The sequence below is a fragment of the Anguilla anguilla genome, chromosome 16 (genome assembly GCF_013347855.1).
Source record: "Anguilla anguilla isolate fAngAng1 chromosome 16, fAngAng1.pri, whole genome shotgun sequence".
Taxonomy (NCBI): domain Eukaryota; kingdom Metazoa; phylum Chordata; class Actinopteri; order Anguilliformes; family Anguillidae; genus Anguilla; species Anguilla anguilla.
In genome coordinates, this window is record NC_049216.1 from 5,316,875 (window position 1) to 5,340,012 (window position 23,138).

Consider the following 23,138-nt stretch of genomic DNA (forward strand, 5'->3'; position numbering starts at 1 on the left):
ACATATCAGCACATTATTATTGCACTTATTCTGTAGAAATCTCATCAGTAATGTAAATTGGACCAGATAATAATGGGCATCAACCCGATAAACAAAACATAGCTTTGTGAGCGTTTCATGATATATATATATATATATTTACAGTATATACACTACATTTCCAAAAGTATGTGGACATCCCTTCTAATTAGTGGTTTCAACTATTTCAGCCACACGCACTGCTAAAAGGTGCCTGAAATCTAGCACACAGCAGTGCAATCTTCACTGACAAACATTGGTGGTAGAATGGCTCGTACTGAAGCGCTCAGTGACTTTCAATGTGGCGCTGTCATAGGATGCCACCTTTCCAACAAGTCAGTCTGTCAAATTTCTGCCCTGCTAGGGCTACCTCAGTCAACTGTAAGTGCAGTTATTGTGAAGTGGAAACGTATAGGAGCAACAACAGCTCAGCCATAAAAGAGCAGGCCACACAAGCTGACAGAACAGGACCGCTGAGTGCTGAAGCATGTAGCGTGTAAAAGATCATCTGTCCTCGGTTGCAACACTCACAACAGAGTTCCAAACTACCTCTGGAAACAACATTAGCATAAGACCTGTTCATCAGGAGCTCCATGAAATGGGTTTCCATGGCCGAGCAGCCGTACACAAGCCCAAGATCACCATGTGCAAATCCAGGCGTGGGCTGGAGTGGTGTAAAGCACACCGCCATTGGACTCTGGAGCAGTGGAAACGCATTCTCTGGAGTGATGGACAAATTAGGGTAAGGCGGAATGCATAGTGCCAACTGTACTAGTCAAAATAGTGCCAACTGTAAAGTTTGGTGGAGAAGGAATAATGGTTTAGGGCTGTTTTTCATGGTTTGGGCTAGGCCCCTTAGTTCCAGTGAAGGGAAATCTCAATGCTACAGCATACAATCACATTCTAGGGAACTGCGCACACCAAGCAAGGTCCATAAAGAAATGACTTGCTGAGTTTTGTGGGGAGGAACTTGACTGGCCTGCACAAAGCCCAGATCTCTGCCCCATCAAACACCTTTGGGATGAAGTAGAATGTCGACTGTGAGCCAAGCCTTACACCCAACCTCAGTGCCCAACCACACTACTGCTCTTGTGGTTGAATGGAAGCGAATCCCCAGAGCCATGTTCCAAAATCTACTGGAAAGCCTTCCCAGAAGAGTGGAGGCTGTTCCAGCAGTAAAAGTGGGGCCAACTCTATATTAATGAACATGGTGTGTTGTTCAGGTGTCCACATACTTTTGGAAATGCAGTGTATATATGGGCAGTACTGATAGTGTCCCCATGGACAATCTGCATTCAGCAGCCGTTTGGTAAATAAGCACGAACCCCTGACTCATTATACAATTATGGAGTAATTAAGAGGTATTAAGACACTTAATTAAGAGTGCAAAACAATATAATACTGCTGCTGAGGATAAGTGTGAAGTATCCTATTTGCATACCGATGGACTGAAGTTGTTTTGGAACTTTGTGTCTCAGGACATTAAAGGATATTAAAATAGCTCTTAACCTTTTAGCTCTGTTAGCCACTCTGATTAATCTGAAAAAAAAGAATTGATTTAAATAAATGAGAAAGAACTGTGCACAGTCTACGATTTTTGCTTGCCACTGATTCGCACAACTTTGTAATGTGTCACCGATTTAACCTGAAACTGGGGCTGTAATATTGACAAGACTGACTGAGCTCACAAACATTTTCTTTCAGTTACCTCTGATAGGTTTATTCCCAGTCACCCACTTTGGCTGTTGGCTCGAAATAGAGGCTCCCCTGGTGGCGGAGGACTGAAATAGCAACCTGATGTATTATATTTATATCAAGCATTACATTTTAAATAACAATTAAGCAATTCATTACTTGTTTCATTTGCATTAATGTATGTTTATTATTCAAATAAGTAATTTTGTGTTTCCCTATTGCAAGGCTTGTTGCACTGGAGGGGAAATTAAAATAGGAAGGAGAGAAAGATTGTGCACTGATCACTCCCACTCATCACACCCCCTGATCACTCCCACTCATCACACCCACTGATCACGCCCACTCATCACACCCACTGATCACTCCCACTCATCACACCCACTGATCACTCCCACTGATCACTCCCACTGATCACTCCCACTCATCACTCCCACTCATCACACCCACTGATCACTCCCACTCATCACTCCCACTGATCACTCCCACTCATCACTCCCACTCATCACACCCACTCATCACTCCCACTGATCACTCCCACTCATCACTCCCACTAATCACTTCCACTGATCACTCCCACTCATCACTCCTACTCATCACTCCCACTGATCACTTCCACTGATCACTCCCACTCATCACACCCACTGATCACTCCCACTCATCACTCCCACTCATCACACCCACTCATCACTCCCACTCATCACACCCACTGATCACTCCCACTCATCACTCCCACTGGGGGACTGTCTGCCAAACTGGATTTTTATTTTGCAATATTTAGGTAAGTGAATTAGGGCTATTCTCTATTTCCATAAATGAAAAATAATTAATTGACGGGCAATTAAATATAATTTTTATGTTATCATTATGTGCATTAGCAATATCAGGAACATTAAAATTCAGTTACTTTATCCGTAAATATGCCTGATGGTATTTCAATCCTTATTTGACTCCTTACTATGTTTCTCCAATAGTCTGACATTCGAGAAATATGATTATTATGCCGATTTGATTTAGACCATTTGTTTGTTTGGCACATTACCTGGCCCTATTGCTACCCGGAGTTCATTTCATTATGAGTGGAGTATGGCCTAAATGCTTGCATTATGGAAATTATTTCAGTCAGGGTACAAGTTTGACATTTTTTACCATTGAAATTGGTAATTGATAAAACTGAAACCTTTCATGTCCCTCTTCCCCATTACATATGCAGGAAATTTGTAACTCCCCAAATGCCAAACAGTGCAACTTTCCAACTGTCATGTACAGTGCCACCCAGGATTATCCACCCCCTTGAAAAATATATAAAACACTATACAATGAATAATACAAGAACTGAGCTATATGTTAATTCACAATCATATAGAGAATTTTCTACTTGAATAATTATCTCGGTGGAATCAACCGAAATAACGCATTTCTCAAATCTTCTTAAATTCTCAAATTCTTTTCAGAAAAATTATCAAGGGCTAGAATCGGCACAGATCCGACCGGGAGTTGCTTGCTAACTGACAATAGGTGTCACATATATTCACATGTTTGTGCACTCTCTCCTCACTAGGAGGAAATGATTTCAACAGTCTTTAAAAAGATTTGCGAGCGTATTGTGGGGAAGGCTGACTATTCCTCAGTACTGAATCTTTCAAGGTCTTTCGGGTCCTTCTGTCTGCTCTTGTGGACTGCCCTTCTCAATTTACACTGCTCATTTACAACCGAACCGAAGTCCGGAGGCTGAGGTGGCCGTGGCAAAACAATACGGTAGTGGTTCGTTAGCCATTTCTCGGCTTATTTTTAGGCATGCTTGGGATCACTGTCTTGCTGGAAAATTCATTTGCAGCCAGGTATGAGCTTCCCAGCAAATGAAACCAGGTTCTTGGCCAAAAGGTCCAGTGCGGGGGTGTTCATGACTCTGTTAACTGCCCCATAAAGAGTCTCCACCATACAGTATGTCACCATCAGTGTTGGGCAAGTTACTCAGGAAGTGTAATAAGTTACTTTTTACTTATTACTCCTTTAAAACGTAATAATATTACTTATTACTTGGTATAAAAAGTAATTAGTTACGTTACTCGTTATATTACTGTATTACTTTCGCTACCCCCCCCCCCCCCCCCATCCCAAAAAATGACGTACAACCCGTTTAGCCAGCTCCTTTTAGAACTGAATCCACTTTATTGGAACAATAATTAACCTTACAGGAGGAGCCAACAATCAGCCAAACTGCATAACTGCAAACATTGCAGCCTCTCAAACCTGATGGGATACAGTACATGTATATATTTATACATATATAAAAAAATAAAATATAAAGCAACAGTCTCTCCTGACTTTTTAACCAATGTTTTTCTGTATATTCCGTCATAAGAGCAGCAAGGAGTATTTAATGGTTTTACAAAACATAAAATGTTGCATAACACCACATTTAGGCTGATATCGTGTCCAGCTTCTTGTTTTGTTATCTCTGCCCTGACACAGCGTCTGTGTTTTTTTTCGACAAGTTTCACATCGCTGTGCTGCCGTATCAGATGCTTCAAGAAATTAGATGTTGTATTTTTCGTGGTTGAAAGCATTTTGCTGCTTGTGCAAAGTTTACAACGGACGACAATGTTCTTTGCATCTTTGACTGAGACAAACTCAAAATAATGACAATACTTCCAGCTGTTGAAAGTATGCCCCTCTCCCTCATCCTCCATCCTCCGTTTAGCTCTTTGGCTAGTAGCCGATGTGACCTGCCCTGACCTGCCACACGTACACGTCATCAAAAGATCATAAGCCTACCTGGGACAGAAAACAAATCGCGTTCTGGCAATGCAGTAACGCAGCGCTACTTGGATTAATAACTGTAATATAATGACTGTTTTGGAAATTGTAATCCCTTACACTACTTGTTACTGGAGGAAAGTAATAATATTACAGTAATGCGCTACTGAGTAAATCGTTACTGCCCAACACTGGTCACCATAGACATGAAGTTCTTACTACAGTAGAAAAAGGAAGTCCTTTAGACAACAAATCCATCACTGGTGCATGGCTAATTAGGGTGACATATGATGCCCGGTCCCAAAGTTCCAAAGGCGTTTAGCAAACAGCAGACTGTTATTTTTGACAATTGTCCTCCAAACAGGCCTCCCAGGCCATCTGCCATACTGTGAATTTAGACAATAGGCACTCACATCCTCTACCAGCCAGGTTTAATACTACTGTCCCACTGGTTTTAAACTTATTACTCGCATAGTGAAAAATGATACCTCTGGTCTTTAGTTGTTTGTAATAATCTGACTTGTCAAGGCCAACCCTTTGTCTTGTTCCTTCTGAGGGTTCTTGTGTTGTGGAGAGCATGATGCAGCTCTCAAAGACTGAGCGGACCATTAGTAGTAGTAATGTATTCATTCGTTGGAATTTTTTATTTAACATAATTACTGGCAGTGTGAAGTATGTTTTTGGAAAGATAAACAAATTTTAAAAAATTTAGACAATAAAGTATAATTCATTACCCATGTTGTTTATTAAATACAGCCTTCTTTGCATTATCTTTGCTTTTTATCAATTATGAATAATTTGGGGGTACTGCATTTTCTGCCAGAAAAGATCAGAATTGATATAAAATCAAATTTAGTAACCCTCCGCATAATAAATATACATTAATTTGCTTAAGAATAATTTATCCAGGTAATTTATCTGCATTTTATTGTGACACTGGGGTAACACTTCACAGTTAATTTTCTCTTTTTCAAGAAAGGAGAGCAGACAGTCCCTCCGCCTTATGTGTGTTTTTTCCCCCCCCCACTTTATTCAGACGGGGGAAAGCAGACAGCGTAACAGATATGGGCACAGATAGAGATGTGATCACAATACAGAGAGAGCCATGGTGGGAAATCAAACCCTGGCTGCAGTGGGGCCTTTTTATGAGGAAAACAAGCCCGTCAATGTTTATATATAGATGAATTGCGTTCCATTTATTTTATGAAATCTTGAAATCTAAGAACTGCCTGAATTATGATCTGTGCTACTGGAGAGCGACAACAACACCAGCGCATAGGTGGTATTCTTGTTGGTGTTGGTGTTGTTGTTGTTGTTGTTGCTGGTTTTGCTACAACCTCAATGGGATATTTCAGGATTCCGCGCATTTTGTGCGAGGGCGTCATCTCAGACCGCCTCTAGTTCCGTCACGGCCCGTTGCGACCGAGGAAAACGAGTCAGCTGACCCGCCGTCTCCGGGGTCAGCCAATAAAGCGACTCCGCCAATCACGCGTTAGCTGAGTGCGGCTTACGCACCTGTCACGCGGACACGCTTTTCCCCAGAGGGAACCTGCTGCCCTCGGGAGGATTGAAGCTGGATTGTATTGCGCAGGTAAATGGACGGTAAATGGACTGCATTTATATAGCTGCTTTTATCCAAAAGCGCTTTACAACTGATGCCTCTCATTCGCCAGAGCAATTAGGGGTCAGGCGTCTTGCTCAGGGACGCTTCGACATGCCCAGGGCGGGGGATCGAACCGGCAACCTTCCGACTCCCAGACAACCGCTCTTACCTCCTGTCGCCTCCTGTAGGTCAGAGGGCCTTTATTAACTTCAGCAAGGAAATCCACTCGCGAAGCCGACATGCGATAAAAACGCGCTTGCGAGCGGACGGGTGAACGGAAACTCAGGCACCGGAACCGACGGAAGGCGGCTCGGAGACGAGGCCGAGAAGTCGAGGCACGGACACGGCCAGCCGAGGAAGAGCCGCGTTTAAAAATCTATCGCCGCGAAGAAAAACGAAAACAAAAAAAAAACGCCTCCGAGAGTCCCGGGGGCCGATAGAATCGGCGTCAGGAAAACCGGCCGTACGGATCGACGCGAGGAGGGAAACCGACCTTTGTAACCGAAAGGTCGCAGGTTCGATTCCCGGGTAGGACACTGCTGTTGTACCCTTGAGCAAGGTACTTAACCGAAATTGCTTCAGTATATATCCAGCTGTATAAATGGATGCAGTGTAAATGCTGTGTAAAAGTTGTGTAAGTCGCTCTGGATAAGAGCGTCTGCTAAATGCCTGTAATGTAATGTAATGTAATGTAATGGAAAAGAGCAGAGATGGGAACGGGCGATCGCGGCCGCTGGGTTCGAGAGACGCCCGGCGCGCGTTCGGTTCGACAGAGACGCGTCCGACTCCGAGTTACTAAAAAGAAACGTTTGAAGGTAAATTTGAAGTCAGATTTGTGTGACCGGGCCCCACCCCCGACAAAACAGCAGAACAAGCTGCAGCGTGCACGCTGTGCCAAAGGTTCCCGCTGTGAAACCGACTGCAAAGATGTCAAGATACAGTCGTGGAGCGCAGGAAAGATCTGCAATATCAGTTTTCATCAGCTACTGCGATGATTCTGGGTGTTCTGGCTTTTTCTGTTGAAGATGTCTACGCCTTCAGAAACAAACCATATCATCATTATCCCAGCATGTTTGTTTTTATTTTTCCCAGAAGAAATCTGTAAATTTATTGTGTTTACTTCAGGAGAAAGTAAAAACTGGGAGAAAATTGGTTTATGAATTAAAGCAGGCAGGTCTGAAAAAAATATAGTCCAATACCCATCCAATCGCACCGTTGCGCTGTTACAATAATAACATGACATTCTTAGGTTTTAAATTAACTGGAGATATTTTCCACCATAGACATAAAATTAAGAGTGGCTTGATCCAATTTACTCATTTTGAAAAAATGAAGGCATCCATCCGTGGCAGTCAATTTAAAGTAAGCCTCAGGTTTGACCTGTAAACAAGATTTGTATGAAGCAATATTTTTGTCATACAGACGAAATAAGATGAAATATGAACCATGAGAATATGATGGCAATGTATCCTAAGGTGCCAATTATGTTTTCAGTATGCTATTGATAGAAGTCAGCCACACACAAATAAGTACATGTAATAATTTTGCGAAATGGCGTGTAAATACTATGAGGCAGAACTTCAGGGTGTCATGTGACAATGATGTTAGATGTTTATATTGCGGATTGGTCCTCTCCAAACAGCACTCTGGCAAAGGCAAATGTTTGCCAAAAATGCATTGGTATGTTCTGTGAAGTACCACAGGTCTGTGTTTATGGCAAATTGAACACATACCTAGTGGTGGTATTATGTTTTAAAACCCATTGAATTCTAAGACACGGTCCATTAGTAGAAAGCATAAGGCAATATCCACCATAGTGAATCCACAGAGCATAACTGAGGTGTGAAACAAAAATGATACTCTCGTGAACACTTGGCAAACAGCATTCAGGCACGCTCACTATCACCAGCCAGAACAAATAACAGAGTGGAAAGTCGGTAATGACTACAAGCAGCCGTTCTAAAGATGGCCACGAACACTCATCCTGAAGAGCAGTTTTAAGAAGACCACAAACAGTCACCCAAAAGAGCACGCTACAGAAAACAATGAAGGCACACCTAGGAGAGCAGATTGCAGAACATCACGAATGCTTGCGCAGAAGCGCAGGTTGGAGAAGCACCGTGAGGGTTTACCCAGTAGAGCAGGTTGGAGAAGTTCATGAAGATTGACCCAGTGGAGCAGATCACAGAAGAGCTTGAATATTCACCTAGTACAGCAGATTGGAGAAGACCATGCGGATCCACCCAGTAGAGAATTCAGAAGACCATGAGGCTTCACCCAGTAGAGAATTCAGAAGACCATGAGCATTCAGCCAGTAGTCTAGACTACAGAAGACCATGAATACTCACCCAGTAGAGATTACAGAACACTATGACAGAAGACTCTGAGAGATTACCCAGTAGAGATTACAAAAGGCCGAGAAGGCTCACCCAGTAGGGATGACAGAAGACCATGAACATTCGCCCAGCTGAGTAGATCAGAGAAGCCCATGAAGACTCACCCAGAAGAGCAGGTTGAAGAAGACCATGCCGTAGCGCAGGCCGATCAGGCAGCCCTTGGCCATCCTGCAGTGGCGCAGCTCTAGGAGGAAGATGAAGGACAGGTCCAGGTAAAACACCACATACTTTTTGCCCTGGGTGTTGGTGTAGCGGCCCTTGGCGGCCTGGGGCCCGGGCTTGGGAGCCGTGTGGATGCCGAAGCCGAAGGGGGTGCCGCTGTACTCGTAGTCGCTGCTGTAGCGGCGGAAGGTGGAGTGCAGCGGCGGGGTGCCCGGCTTGCTGTTGCTGTCCGGGGACGGGCTCCGGCGGTACGGCGACTCGGCGGTGCTGGAGCGACGCATCAGCTGGCCGGAGACCAGGGGCCCCAGGGGCCACAAACTATCAGACCGCTTAGGCCGGGGGCCAGTCTATCCCCACGAAGCTGGGGTCCGAGCTAAAGCACCCCACCGCGGCAGGGACCAGGCTAAACTCGCTGCCCTCAGCCAGAAGACGAGCTAAGCTAACCCCACTCAACCAGGGGTAAAGCAAACTTTCTGCCCAATCAGAAGCCACGATATCCTGGAGCACAACTGTTCAATTTAACGAGGAAGTGTCTTCACTTGTTGATTGGCTTGACTTCAAACTAAGACTTATCACTTGCTTAACCTCGTAAAACGTAAAGCTGACCTCTGACTTCAGTCTAAGACTCGATCGCTGGCTTAACTTCAGACAAAAGGCTGACTGTTGGCTTTACTTTAGGCTAAAAGCGATCGCCGGTGTGACTTGAACAGACGCTCGTTGAGATTCGACCGGCGCAGTCAAATTATCTCCCCGTTTATCTTTAAAGTCTATGAGAGAGGACCCCGGGACATTGATCCGTTTAAGTTAATTGCAGTTCAGGACACAGACGCACAATGGCTTCTGAACAAACGCTATCTCCGGTGAAGCTCAGGCGTTCCCCAATGCCGAGGCGAGCTGCAGGCGATGAATGTTTTTCTTTATAGACGAAGCGTGTTAAATAATAGATATGTTAGCTCAGCATGTGGAACAGTGCGTATTAGCCGAGCGTATGAGCAAAATTCCCCAAGTTACAAAACATCCCCAGATGGAGAGAAAGTTATGAGGACCCAGGCTGGGAGGATGGCAGAGGAGATATGGCACAGAAAACAGCGGCGCATGCAAAAGAAGAAAAAAGATAAAAAGAAAGATGAAAGGACGAAAAGATTAAAAAAAGAGCATCCAAGCGGAGACAATTAATTGTATTGCACTGATTTTGCCCTGGTTTTCCTCCCAGGGCTCTCTCTCTCCCCCTCTTCCTCTCTCTCTCTCTCTCTCTCCCTCTCTCAATCTCTCTCTCTCCCTCTCTATCTCTCTCTCTCGCTCTGTCTCCCTTATATAGAAATTTTCTAGTCTTCTCAATCCCTTCTTTTCTGTTTTTCAGTCCCTCTTCTGCTTTTCCTCACATTCTCCTTGGTCACGGTCTTTGTTTTAGCCTTCCCACACCGATTCCTCCCGTGGCTCCCTCCCTCTGTCCTCTCTCTCTCTCTCTCTCTCTCTCTCTCTCTCCTCCTCCTCCTCCTCCTCTCTCTTGCTATTCCGATCTCCCAATTCCAGGTACGGGCGCGCAGCCTCGGGCGACCGGGCCAATCGGCGGAGCCCCGCAGCCCCTGCTTTCCTTTCCTCCGTCCGTCCTCCTCCTCTCCCCTCTCCGCGCGGTCAAGAAAACGGGGGAGCGCTGACTTCCCCGCGCGCGTCTACCCTTCTCGGCAGACAGGTGAGGAAAGACAGGTGCCAGGCTGGAGCGCCGTCCAAGCTGGGGGGGGGGGGGGCTAGGGCGGGGGGGGGGAGCCGGAAAGACGAGCTGCTTCGTTCGAGAATGGGGGGGGGGGGTAAAAAGAAAAAAAAAAGAGAAAAAAAGACTGCAGTGTTGTAGTAGTCCTGTGTGAAAGCCTGGAGCTCTCCCTCCTCTATTCCTCTCTCCCTCTTCCTCCGTCCCTCTCTCTCTCTCTCTCTCTCCCTCCCTCCCTCCCTCCCTCACAAACACACACGCACACACACACGCATGCTCACAGACCCACACGTAAGTCCTTCTCCCCTCCCCTCTCGAGATAACGGTCCCTGAATCCTAACACGGAGGGGGGTTGAGGCTCTCATTCACAGACCTGACACACCTCCCCTCGCAGCTCAGCCAATCAGCTTTAACCCCCACCCCTCAAGCATGCAGAGGAGCCGAGGCTTTGGTTTATAGATCAGCAATGTGCGGCACGGCTTCCTCTCTCTCTCTCTCTCTCTCTCTCTCTCCCTCCCCCCTTCTCCATCTTTCCCTAACTACCTTTTCCCTCGCTGCCTATCCATCTCTCCCTATGCCTCTTTTTCACAGCCTCACTCTTTCTATCCTTCTTTCTCTCTCCATCTCATACCATCCTCTGCCCCTTTCTTAATCTCACATTCTCAATGTCTTTCAATTTCCCCTCTCCCCTTTTCTTACCCCCTTCTCTATCTCTCCCTCTCTCTCTCATTCTACATTCTGAACGTCAACAAACAGATCTGTAATCCAATCTCCTCTATATCACCTCATGATAGACTCACTGCACCGAAGACACGCACACACGCACACACAGGCACACGCACACGCACGCACACACACACACAGTCCTTATCTGACCACGGCATATGGAATTCCTCGCACAAATGTTGTGGGTCGACACATTAGGAAAGCATAGACTGGCATTAAAACGGTGTTTAATACTTCTGTAATTGTACCACACACTGTTTGTACTTCAGAAAATATCTGAGACATGTGGTGCTCAGTGATTTATGCTACCATTAGAGGTGTGCCTAGAGCTATACCAAACATCTCCATGCGGTCTGTGGTACAAGGGTATCCCCCCCCCCCCCCCGCACCTCCCCCACCCCTCCGGTCGTAATCTCCTGGTTGTAATCTCCAACCCTCCCCCTCCCCCGCCCACCCTCACGACTACAATCACAACCCCCCCCCCCCCCCCCCCCCCCCACCCCAACCAATCCGCAATCGCAACCACCCCCCCCCCCCCCCCCCCGGGTCACAATTCACCCCCTGCCCCTCATTTTCAGTCTGTGCATGACCCTGTTGGCCACCTACCTAATGGCCTGAGGTAGATCAGCATCACCTGGAGTCTAACTCCTTTACTTAGGAAGGGCAGAGTACCCCTGTCTCTCTCCACATGTGTACTGCAGTCGCACGCCCTTTAAACAGCCAGGCTTTCTCAGCTCTTTCTAGGTTTAAGGGTCTAATGTGCTGTTGGATAGATTGTTTACTCTTATAAAATAGCCTGTTATCAATTCAGTGTAAAAACTCATTAAAAAAAAAAAATAGCATAATACAATACTTGTCCATAAACAAAATGTGGCAAGGCTATGGACTGTTCTTTAAAATATATATATATATATATAATAAAAAGAATGAGACAACACATGATAAATGAGCATTCACAATAAAAAAAAACATTACCGCAACTAAACAACTGAAAGTGGAACCTTATTGAGACTGCAACAAGATTTATTAACACCGAATAACCCCTCCTCAGAGTCTGAGGAACGCATTGTTAGTCCGGTCCAATGTTCCGCGGCTCCCTGTCGAGCTGCTACGTGATCCCGGAGTTCTCCAAAAGCACAGTCAAGCATTTAATGTTCCCTCAATTAACCTATTTTTCTCCTCGCCGACCACCAGGCGCTTGCACTGAGAGACACCGGCATATGCACCCTGCCCCGAGGCAGCTGAAGAGCCCTTTTAGCTGCCCCCAAATCCCCCTTCACCCCCCCCCCCCCCCCAACCCGCTGGTTGTAATCTATTCCAACCCCTCACTCCCCCTCCCCCACTCCCTACTCCCTTGATTCGCAATAGCAATCACGTCCCACCCCCTGCCCCTCCCTTAATTTTTAGTCTGTGCAATGTCCAATGTCATTTAATTTCACATAACTCGACCAGCTAAACTACAAGCCACGGATGGACAGACAGACGTACATACAGACAGACAGAGAGGTAAGCATGAAGGAAAAATAATACATTTTATTTGCATAACGCAATATGCGGGAGCTACTGCGTCTCTGTGTAGCTGATCTGTGAGTTTGTATGCTCACATTACTGTGATTTCACATCATCACTTCACTTACAGAATAAACAGCGCACACAATATACCGTCATCGTATTCTTACCATATCATAATACCGTTCCGTCTCCCGTTATCTTAGCACTGGGCCGACACCAGCAAGTGAATTTAAAGCTGTTATCGGCTGATACTGATCAAATCAAAATGTATTTATACAGCACATTTCACAAACAATTGCCGCAGTACGCTTCACAGACAACCCTGGCCTAAACCCCCACAAGAGTAAGCCGAAGGCAACAGTGGCAAGGGAAAAACTCCCTGTGGCAGATGGGAAGAAACCTCGGAAGGAACCAGACTCAAGGGGGGGAACCCATCCTCCTCTGGTCGGCTCAGGGTCTATCTTTGTGACCAACATGGTCAGTCAATACTGATACCTGCCCGATATTATCATGCATCCATAATCATTACCTAGTTAGTCAGCTAGCTAAAAGGTTTGCTTCAAAGCTAAATCAAAGGTGGGTAAAGTGCTAGAAGAATTTCTATGAAGATCCATCTGTTTAATGTGATCAGTGGTAGGTTTTGGCATAGCGTTCACAACGAGTGCTTTAAAGGTGGGAGTATCAGTATCACTGTGACAGAAAAAACGTGTTTTCGGTGTGCCGGAATTAAGCTTCTGGCCAGTGGTCTTTCGTCGGGGCATTTTAATGAGGCGACAGACAGGCTTTCTCAAAGGTCAACCGACCGAAAGGTCAGCTCTGCTAAAGCGGACCTGCAGGTCAGTGCGGCGTGCCGGAAATAGTTTCCTTTGTTTGTACACTCCTCTGCGTTTTACCTGAACGTATTTGACTGACAGGTGCGTTGTGCGTGGACAGGGTGCTCAACCTCACTGCATCATCAGTGTTGTGGGAACGGCAGGGCGTTAAGGTAATGACTTGGGTGACTGTACGTATGCACTCAACTCATTTTTCCACCGCGACACGGAATTAAATATTTTAAGTATCCGTCCAATTTCAGTGTTAACGGGTCATTCATGGGCTCTATTATTGCTTAACTGAACCAAGCTCAACTTGTATGAACTGCAAGAAGACAAGCATTTCAAGCAGCATCACGAGAAATCAGAGCTTCAAACTTGTGTTTGAATTTATATCACGGTCAATTTGTTAACAGTGTCTCCTATAACAGCAAGACAATGCTGGGTGTAAAATTGTCCGTATGAAGAGATCAATAAACAGCAACTGTTGCGTTCTGAAAAGATGTCCTCACACACTGCAGTGACATTTCAGTGCTGTTACTTGTGCAGTTATTTTTAAATTGACGAAGTTCGAAACAAGAGTTCTTTTCAAATCCTGGAATGAAGACAAGAGGGAGTTTTCTCAAGCTCAGTGTGTAGACTTGCCTGGTGTCAAAAAAAAAAAAAAAAACCCCAACAGCCTCAAGGAATTTGTTCACTGGTTGAAAGGAACACAGTTTCATTTGAAATGCATTGGGGTTGTAATACGTTGTCAATTTCTCCACAGCTTCGAACGTTTTGACATATTTCACAATGTTTTGATTGTGCTGTGCATCTGCTGAGCCAGTGTTTGTGCTCTTTTTTTATTTTATTTGGTAAGACCTATAGCATGTTTCATGTTTTATAAATACTACTGTGTAACCAGCGGATAATTTCAACAAGACCGTCGCCATGTTCTGTGATTGACATGAGCCGTAACCCTAAACCCCTGCCACACAAATCTATGAGGTCTGCCAGCGCAGCTGTACTCGGTGAAAACGAGGTACTGGGAATGGTACAACACAGTGGCATTTTCCTTTTGAACCACTCCCTTGAGTTTGTGGAAATCTTTGGGAAATATCCTTGCCAGTGTCACAGTGTGGGAGTTGTAGTTTAAATGGACCGCATTTGGCATCAAGCCTTTGATGGTTTCCTGGTATGCTTGCAACATGTAGCCTACGTTACCCAAGATGCATGCGGTCACATTTAAAAAAAAAAATCCACCTCAATGTCCAACAGGCATGTCTCGATACCAACTGAACCTGAACAGTAATTTACAGCAGCAACGTACACCGTGTCAACGAGAACTGCTATAAAATATGGCTTCATACCTTTTCTTTGCAAAAGGAATAAAATGTGTTTGTGCCATATTTTGACTCATCTGCGACCACAGACATGCTGTCAGTTGACTTGAGCAGTTTCCTTTATATTTTCTTTATGTGCAACAGCAGCCTGTGTTACAGTACATGATTCTGCCCAAGCTTTTCACAGAGTGGAGGGTCTCACCATTGATTACATGCTTATTGAGAAAGAAAGTGATTTGGGGTTATTAAGTTTGATGGAATACTTGCACTCAGAACATTGGGCAATGTGTGGATAACACCTATGGGCCACCCGTCAACTGTCTCTTGTGCCCAGGTGACAGATGATTCCCCCTAACAACTCATACAATACGATTGGAGTTTAAGTTTCTCATTGTAAACTATGATATATTGTTGTTTTGTGTGTGTCTGTGTGTGTCTGTGTGTATGTGTGTGTGCGCATGTGCATGTGTGTGCGTGTGCATGTGTGAGCACGTGTGTGTGTGTGTGTTCGTGTATGTGTGCGTGCATGTGTGTGTGCGCGTGTGCGTGTATCCGTGTGTGCATGTGTGTGTGCGTATGTGCGTGTGTGAGTGTGTGTGTGTGTGTGCGTGTGCATGTGTGAGCATGTGTGTGTGCGCGTGTGCGTGTATGTGTGTGTGCATATGTGCGTGAGTGCGTGTGTGTGTGTGCGTGTGCATGTGTGAGCATGTGTGTGTGTGTGTGTGTGTGCGTGTATCCGTGTGTGCATGTGTGTGTGCGTATGTGCGTGTGTGAGTGTGTGTGTTTGTGTATGTGTGCGTGCATGTGTGTGTGCGTATGTGCGTGTGTGCATGTGTGTGTGCGTATGTGCGTGTGTGCGTGTGTGTGTGTGCGTATGTGCGTGAGTGCGTGTGTGTGTGCGTATGTGCATGTATCCGTGTGTGTGTGTGCGTATGTGCGTGAGTGCGTGTGTGTGTGCGCGTGTGCATGTGTGAGCATGTGTGTGTTCATGAGTGCGTGTGTGCATGTGCGTGAGTGCGTGTGTGCATGTGCGTGAGTGAGTGTGTGTGAGTGTGTGTGTGTGTGCGTGTGTGCATGTGTGGATAATTTGCAAGCAGAGCAGAAGCAGTAATGAATTCTTCAGCGTGCAGCATACCTGGTGGATAATGGGGCAGTCAGTTGCTCAAAGACCTTTTGGTTTGATATTCTGTTCATGTTTACTTGCCATTCTCTTCATTTGTTAGGTAAATTAATTGCCTTTATGCTGGACACAGTTAACTACTAATTGTATAATTATTCAAGGAGATTTTTCTAAGCTAGAGCAAATGGGTACCCCACAAGGATATGGTTTGTAATTTCATTTCAAATCCCTGTGAGTCATGTTCTTTGGAAACAATGGTGACCCTAGACAGGAGTACGTACATTTCTGCTAATAATCACAGCAGACCTCGTAATGGTAAGACAGTAGTCTTAATTTCTCAAGAGAAATCTATTAACTTGCGTAAATGAAGACTTTAATTACATTGGGCTTTTTAGCACAACAAGAAATTTGCTGAAACAAATTTATGGGAATCCAACTTGCCCCATTGATTAAGAAACCTCGCAGCAACTCTGTAAGAAAGTATCTGTCCGTGTATCTCTCCCAGAACTTGAGAATTGCAATAAAAAAATTTTTTTTTAAATCTTTAACACTTTTTACCCCACTGAGATATCATGTGATTATTCTTCATTGTTAATATTTCCAGAAGTCAATAATTTTTCCTGAGGGCTGATGAAAGTTGTAATAGGAATTCAGACTAAGAAAACCTTCTGATATATAGCAAAAATAAAAATAAAAAAGTGATTTTGTGGAACTCTCTCTATTATGACTAACTGATATTTTGTCCTTTTTTGTGTTTGTGGAAAATCAGTCACTGAACATAAGGAAGACCTACACCCACATGAGCATCTCAGAGACAGATAGTTTTTACCTTTTAGCAGATGGTTTTAGTCAAAGCACAGCTAAATTCTTTCCCCATTTACAAAGCTGGATACGTTTACTAAAGCAATGCAAATGCAACAACAAAACCCCAGCTATGAAACCCATGACCATTGAGTCACAAGCAGAGTTCCATTATACTACACTACCAGTCCAGGCTGGTGGTTTTGTATCTCCCTCTGCTCCCATTACTTGTGAGGTCCCCCAGGGGTCGATTTTAGGGCTAATATTCACCCATTCCAGGCTTCATTGTTCAGTGTTGACTAATTGACTAATTTTTACATATGTTGTAATCTGTACATATTTTTGGACAGTGACACAATGTTTGTTGTTTTGACTCTGGACACATTTGGCACATTGGATTTGAAATGAAACAATAAATATATGCAGCTTTAATTTGAGGGTGCTTACATCCATGTCAGGCTAACCGAGCAGGAATTACAGCCCTCTGTGAAAATTGTTCCCTCATTTTAGGGGACCGAAAGTAATTAGACCATTGGCAGATTATCTGTTTCTTGGCTAGCTGTGTGTCATTACATCATTAGTTCATGCAGAAGAAAGTCAAAAAAAAAAAAAGGTCTAGAGTTGATTCTAGATGTGGCATTTGCATTAGGAGTCTGTTGCTCTTGGCTCTCAACACAAGAACCAAATGAGCCTCAATGCTAGTCAAGCAGGCCATCATGAGGCTGATCATCATCATCATCATCATCATCATCATCATCATCAATAAATTGGCCAGAACATTGGGCATGCCAAAATCAACTGTTTGGCACATTGTTGAAAATTAAGAACGCACTGGTGAGCTCAGCAATAACAAATGACAGGCGACCACTGTAGTGGATGACCAAAGAATCCTTCCAGTTTTGAAGAAAACCCCATTTTCTAGCAATGTTTATCAAGAACACTCGTGTGTCAAAGACTACCATAAAGAGAAAACTGCACCTGCAAAACCTCAAAGGGATCACCACAATATACAAACCACTAGTAACCTGTACCAAAGTGATGGAAAGAGGAAAACGTGGAGAAAGAAAGGAATTGCTCAGTATCCAAAGCATACCACCTCACTGTGAAACATGGCGATGGTAGTGTTATAACTTCAGCATACATGGCTGCCACAGGAACTGGATCACTGGCCTTAACTGATGACTTGACTCCCGATGGCAGCTGCAGGATGAATTCTGAAGTGTACAGACACATCTGCTCAGATCCAACCAAATGACTCAAAACTCATTGGGTGGAGCTTCACCTTGCAGCAATGACCATGACAATGACAATGACCTCAAACACAAACCCTAAAACAAGCAGGTACTCAAGACAGCTGCAGTACAGGCCTGGCAGAGCATAGCCAGGGAAGATATCCAGCATTAAATGCAAAGGACCACCAAGTAGTACACGTGATGAAACTAAGATTATGTACATTTGTCCAATTACTTTTGGTTGCCTAAAATGGGGAACAATGCAAAAAAAAGTGTTTTAATTCTTAGATCACATCTATCCGGTATAGATATAAATACCAAATCTCAAGAAAAACATGTTTTCTACTTTGTATGTGTAATTTTTGTATGTTGGAAATGTGTTTTTGCTGAGATATCATTTCTTTTTGTAGTATGTTATGAGTAACTGAATAATAACATATGTAAATGTATGAACCATAAGATAATTATATCTAGAGAGACAGACGTGTACTCACACATACATGCAAACACATACATTATAGCTCAAAGGAACACATGGCCATGGATTCAGTCATTTTTACTTTACCATGATAAATAAAAGTGTTTGTCATATTTTTAAATGGATTATGGTGTATTGTTAATGGGTTGTTGTATAAACAATAGACCTACTCTTTGTATGTCGTTAGATGATCTATAGACCTAGCTAACATTATTTTTAAAGCATGGTATTTGCAAGGTAGCTACAATTATGTGTAATATTTACCTATTTTGGCAGCACTATTTTTACATACTTTCTTATTTATCTTATCTTTTCTTATTTAAGTTTATTACTTACAATGTTTTACTATGTTTTCCCTTCACATATGCAAGGACGTGCACAGGCTAACATTAAGCAGTTTATTGCCAGTTACAGAACATGTAACAACTGCCTATTTGCTGCATTGCTAACTGTGCATTTGACAAATAAATTTTGAGTTGATCTGATTTAATCACTCAGTTAACTACGTAATTGACTAGATGGGTTATTTGATGTCATTAATAGGCAAAATTATAGCTTACCTTCAAGCAAATGCATGCGTGTCTGTTCAGATTACAGTATTGGCATTAAGATGCAAGTGTGATCGTCCACAAAGTTTTATTCACAACAGACACTTTTTTACAAGTTTGTCTTCAGCTTGGGGAATGGAATAAAAATAAAACCCCCCTGCTTCCAGATGTTCAGGATAACGTGTCTGTTTTGCAAATTCCCCAGCAACATATCAAGAAGCTTTGTAACTTGTAGCTAAAGCTTTTTACACTATCAGATACAGTGATGTTGCAGACAGTGTCATACCTAGATATCAGAGGAAGTCATACAGCGACCGTTTCTAAGCAGGAATTGGTGGACTGCAGTGTCAGTCATAATTTGCTCATGGTCAACTGGCTACTTTCATCAGACGACTTTGATCAGATGTTGTTATTGGCAGATATAGCTAAATGTCTAATGGGGATAACTATTGATTTTGAGACTGGAGCATTTGTGATGACTAATTCGACAGGAAAAAGAAGAAGGACAAAAAACATGCAAAATAACCCAAGTTTGGGGCTTTATTGTGTGGACGCGTGAAGTTGAATCTCAATTGGGTCTGTTTACTTGAGGTCAGAAGGTACAAAAGTTCATGTTCTTAAGGGCTGAGTCTGTGGTCACCGTGGTTATTTCTGTAGAAAACCCTGAAATGTGCCAAACTCTGGATGTTGTATAGGTATGGGGCATGCCCCATCAAGGCATAACTTGGAAGATGACCCACCCGCCATCCCAATTAAATCAAAGTTGACAGTCTGCACTTTAACCTCATATTGTTTTTTTTTTTTTGTTTTTTTCATTTCAATCAATTGTGCTGGAATAGAGAGCAACAAGAGAACAACAACAACTGTGTCATTGTCCAAATACTTATGGACTGCACTATGTATTTCTCACTTTTTCAATTTTATTGGGTTTTTGATGATTCTGAGGTAATTCCTTCTTTTCTTTCTTGTTCGATTGATAACTGTAATCCACTGGATGCCTGTGTGATCCAGCAAAACCTTCCTAATCTTAAATTATCTGCAAAATGAGCTGCGAGCCTTATGAAATACAAGCGAACACTTTATTCTCCAAACCTAGTATCTCTGTACTGTCTTCCAGCGCCTTTAAGAATTGATTTAAAGATTCTATTAATTCCTTAATAAGACCTAGGGTAATATATTACTGGGCTTTTAATCGCCTAGAAAACAGAACAGCCTGGCAGCCTCTCAGATCTATCAATAAATTCTTTCCGACTGTTCCAGAGTCCTAGATAAAACCCAAAGGAGACTGTCCATTATAAGGAGGCAGAACAGGCCTCCCTGAAGACATTACAGTAGCAAAATCAGCATCTTCATATAAAACATTTTCATTATGTTTTTGTATAAACTTACTTAATAATACTGTGCGACCAATCGCCCCTAAATATTCTTTTATCGCGAGTGTTTGGTCTTTGATTTGATCACTACTGCCTTACTTTTTAAAAATTTTAATTAGTTTTTTTTTTTTTTTACAACTTGAGCATTTTTATACTGTGTATGCATGCTTTAATTAATTCTATTTCAGTTACTGCACAAATAAAGTTGTTATTTTCAATTACAATATTGGTGATCCGATGGCCAGATTGAGAGAGCTAATCCCTGATTTTAGAGACAGTTCTAATTTGCGCATAATCCAGCACACACTATTGTATGTTAGAAGACGCATATATCAAATATCATGCATATTAATGAAGTACAGCTTTACACTCACCGACCACTTCATTAAGTACTTGCTAGTACTGGATGTGGTCTTCGGCTGCTGTAGCCCATCTACTTAGAGGTTCGACGTGTTGTGCGTTTAGAGATGCTCTTCTGCGTACCTCGGTTGTAACGAGTGGTTATTTGAGTTACTGTTGCCTTTCTATCAGCTCAAACCAGTCTGGCCATTCTCCTCTGACCTCTGCCATCAACAAGGCGTTTTTGCCCAGAGAACTGCCGCTCACTGGATATTTTCTCTTTTTCGGGCCATTCTCTGTAAACCCTAGAGATGGTTGTGTGTGAAAATCCCAGTGGATCTGCAAGGAGTGGGGGGGGGGGGCGTGGAGCTACAGTCTGACTGAGGCTCGATCTCCGGACGGGGAGACCATGGCTTGTGTGACCCTTGAGTTGGTTGGAGGCCCCCCCTCCCCTCCCAGCCTCAAAACTGTTGTCTCCTTGCCCCAGCCTGTAGGTTAGGTGCACTAACACCTGTATCCTCACCCAAACGTGCAGGACAAGAGCTCTAACAGCTGTCTCCTCACCCCAACCTATAGGACAAGAGCTCTAACACCTGTGCACTAACACCTTTCTAACAAGTGAAGGAAACATCTCAACCTGGGTCAGCTATTTGGTTCAGTTTCTCTGTACACCTGGATCCTCTTAACACTTGTAATTAACTTTAATACAAAATTAACTAAGTGTTAGCTTTTTTTTTCTTTCGTTCTTCACAAGTACAGTTTGGTGAGTTCAGCAATCTCCAAAATTAACTTTCTAAACTGTTTGTGAAAAAAATTAGCACTTGAATTTATTAGCCAGTCAAAGTCTTTTATATACATTTTGGTCCTCTCTATGTTACTGTGTGTTTACAACTTACACAGCTGCGCAGACAGACTGTTTGCAGCTGGGGACATCTTACGCAGCTGGGCAGACAGACTGTTTGCAGCTGGGGACATCTTACGCAGCTGGGCAGACAGACTGTTTGCAGCTGGGGACATCTTACGCAGCTGGGCAGACAGACAATGCGTAGCTGGGGACATCTTATGCAGCCATGCAGACAGACAATGCGTAGCTGGGGACATCTTACACAGCGACGCAGACAGACCATGCGTAGCTGGGGACATCTTATGCAGGCGCACAGACAGACAATGCGTAGCTGGGGACATCTTATGCTGCCGCGCAGACAGACTATGCGTAGCTGGGGACATTTTAGGCTGCTGCGCAGACGCACTTTTGACAGCTCGTTGACCCGAGGAGTCCTGATCGCAGGGTGAGGTGGGCAGTCGTGTCCTGACTGATGCAACCAACGGCTGATATGGCCAACGTTCATGCTGAAAATGTCCCTGCGCACCACCAAGAGGATCTTCCATTTTTAAATCCTACACATTGCGTGCGGCTTACAAAGATATAACAACGCAGGCCACTGTAGTACATTAGTCAATTCTTTCTCTTTATTCATGAGATTGCTTTTGTTGTCAGGAACATTTATGTCATTCTAATCTGAGATTGTCCCTTAGTCCCCCTGCAACAGCAGGCTTCTCTAACATGAATAAGACAAGCATTTCTCCTAAGCGTGTAACATATAAATGAAATAGAAGTCCTCTTGTCCAGTCACCGTTGTCATTGTTCATCGCTTTGGAGTTCTAATGTAGTATGGCGAGTTTTTTGTGTGTGTTTCTATTTTGTTTTATCAAAGTGTGAAAGACATATGAGGGAATACAAGGACAGACGAGCCGGGGTCTGGATTAGAGAGAGGACAGCTCAGACGAGAAAGATTAAGAGACGGCGTTTTTTTCGTGGAACGCAGATTTTTGAGTGAGCGGAACGGGGGAGCTGAGGGGGAGGCAACGGACCAGTCAGACGGCGCCGCACGCACGATTGAAGAGACGAGCGTGCGAACGTTGCAGGCTGATGTAATCCCAGAGCCATTGTCCAATCAGGAATTATATAGGATTAGGAGGATGGGGGGGGGGCCTGAGTTCAGGAGATTTTAATTGAGGGGAATAATCTTCCTTCTACAAACACCCACGCCCACGGTATGCGCCGCACGTCCAGATAGGGCACAGCCGCACTGCGCCGTCGCGATGCAAAGAGCGACGTCCTCATCGCGATGCTGTTAGCCTCCTCGACGCTAAAGGCGGGCACGAATGGGCAGACAGAGAACAGCTCGGTGGAAAGAGAGAAAATTGAATGTGGGGATAGAGAGAGGGAGGGAGGGAGGGAGGGAGAGAGGGAAGGTGTGGGGGAACAGCGTAACTGGGGAGGGAGGGCTGTGATTACTGAATAGGCTGATAGACTAGTCTATCAGTCTATTCAGTAATCATTGCCACAACCTCAGAAAAAGGATTCAGTTGCAGGCAGGACAGCATGCGCTCTCCTCTGAAAAAAAGTTACCCAAGATGTTACGTGTCAACTACTAAACGGCATTGAGTTCATTCTATACCAATAATGGTGCCGAAAGCACTCAAGCCAGTGTGCAAAGGTTTAGCCGTTTCGATCGACGCCGCTAATGCTAAC

General features: G+C 44.1%; 1 protein-coding gene across 2 annotated transcripts in view; it reads right to left on the bottom strand.

Annotated features, from left to right (window-relative positions):
* Positions 1 to 23,138, bottom strand: part of tspan4a (tetraspanin 4a) — a 70,236-nt gene that overhangs the window by 34,779 nt on the left and 12,319 nt on the right. Inside the window, exon 2 of one of the 2 annotated variants that reach the window (XM_035396157.1) lies at positions 8,574 to 8,653. In XM_035396157.1, the coding sequence (XP_035252048.1) occupies positions 8,574 to 8,636 (63 nt within the window). In that variant the 5' untranslated portion in view covers positions 8,637 to 8,653. Of the gene's footprint in view, positions 1 to 8,573; positions 10,349 to 23,138 lie in introns of those variants that run through there. The other variant, XM_035396156.1, reaches the window with a different exon arrangement.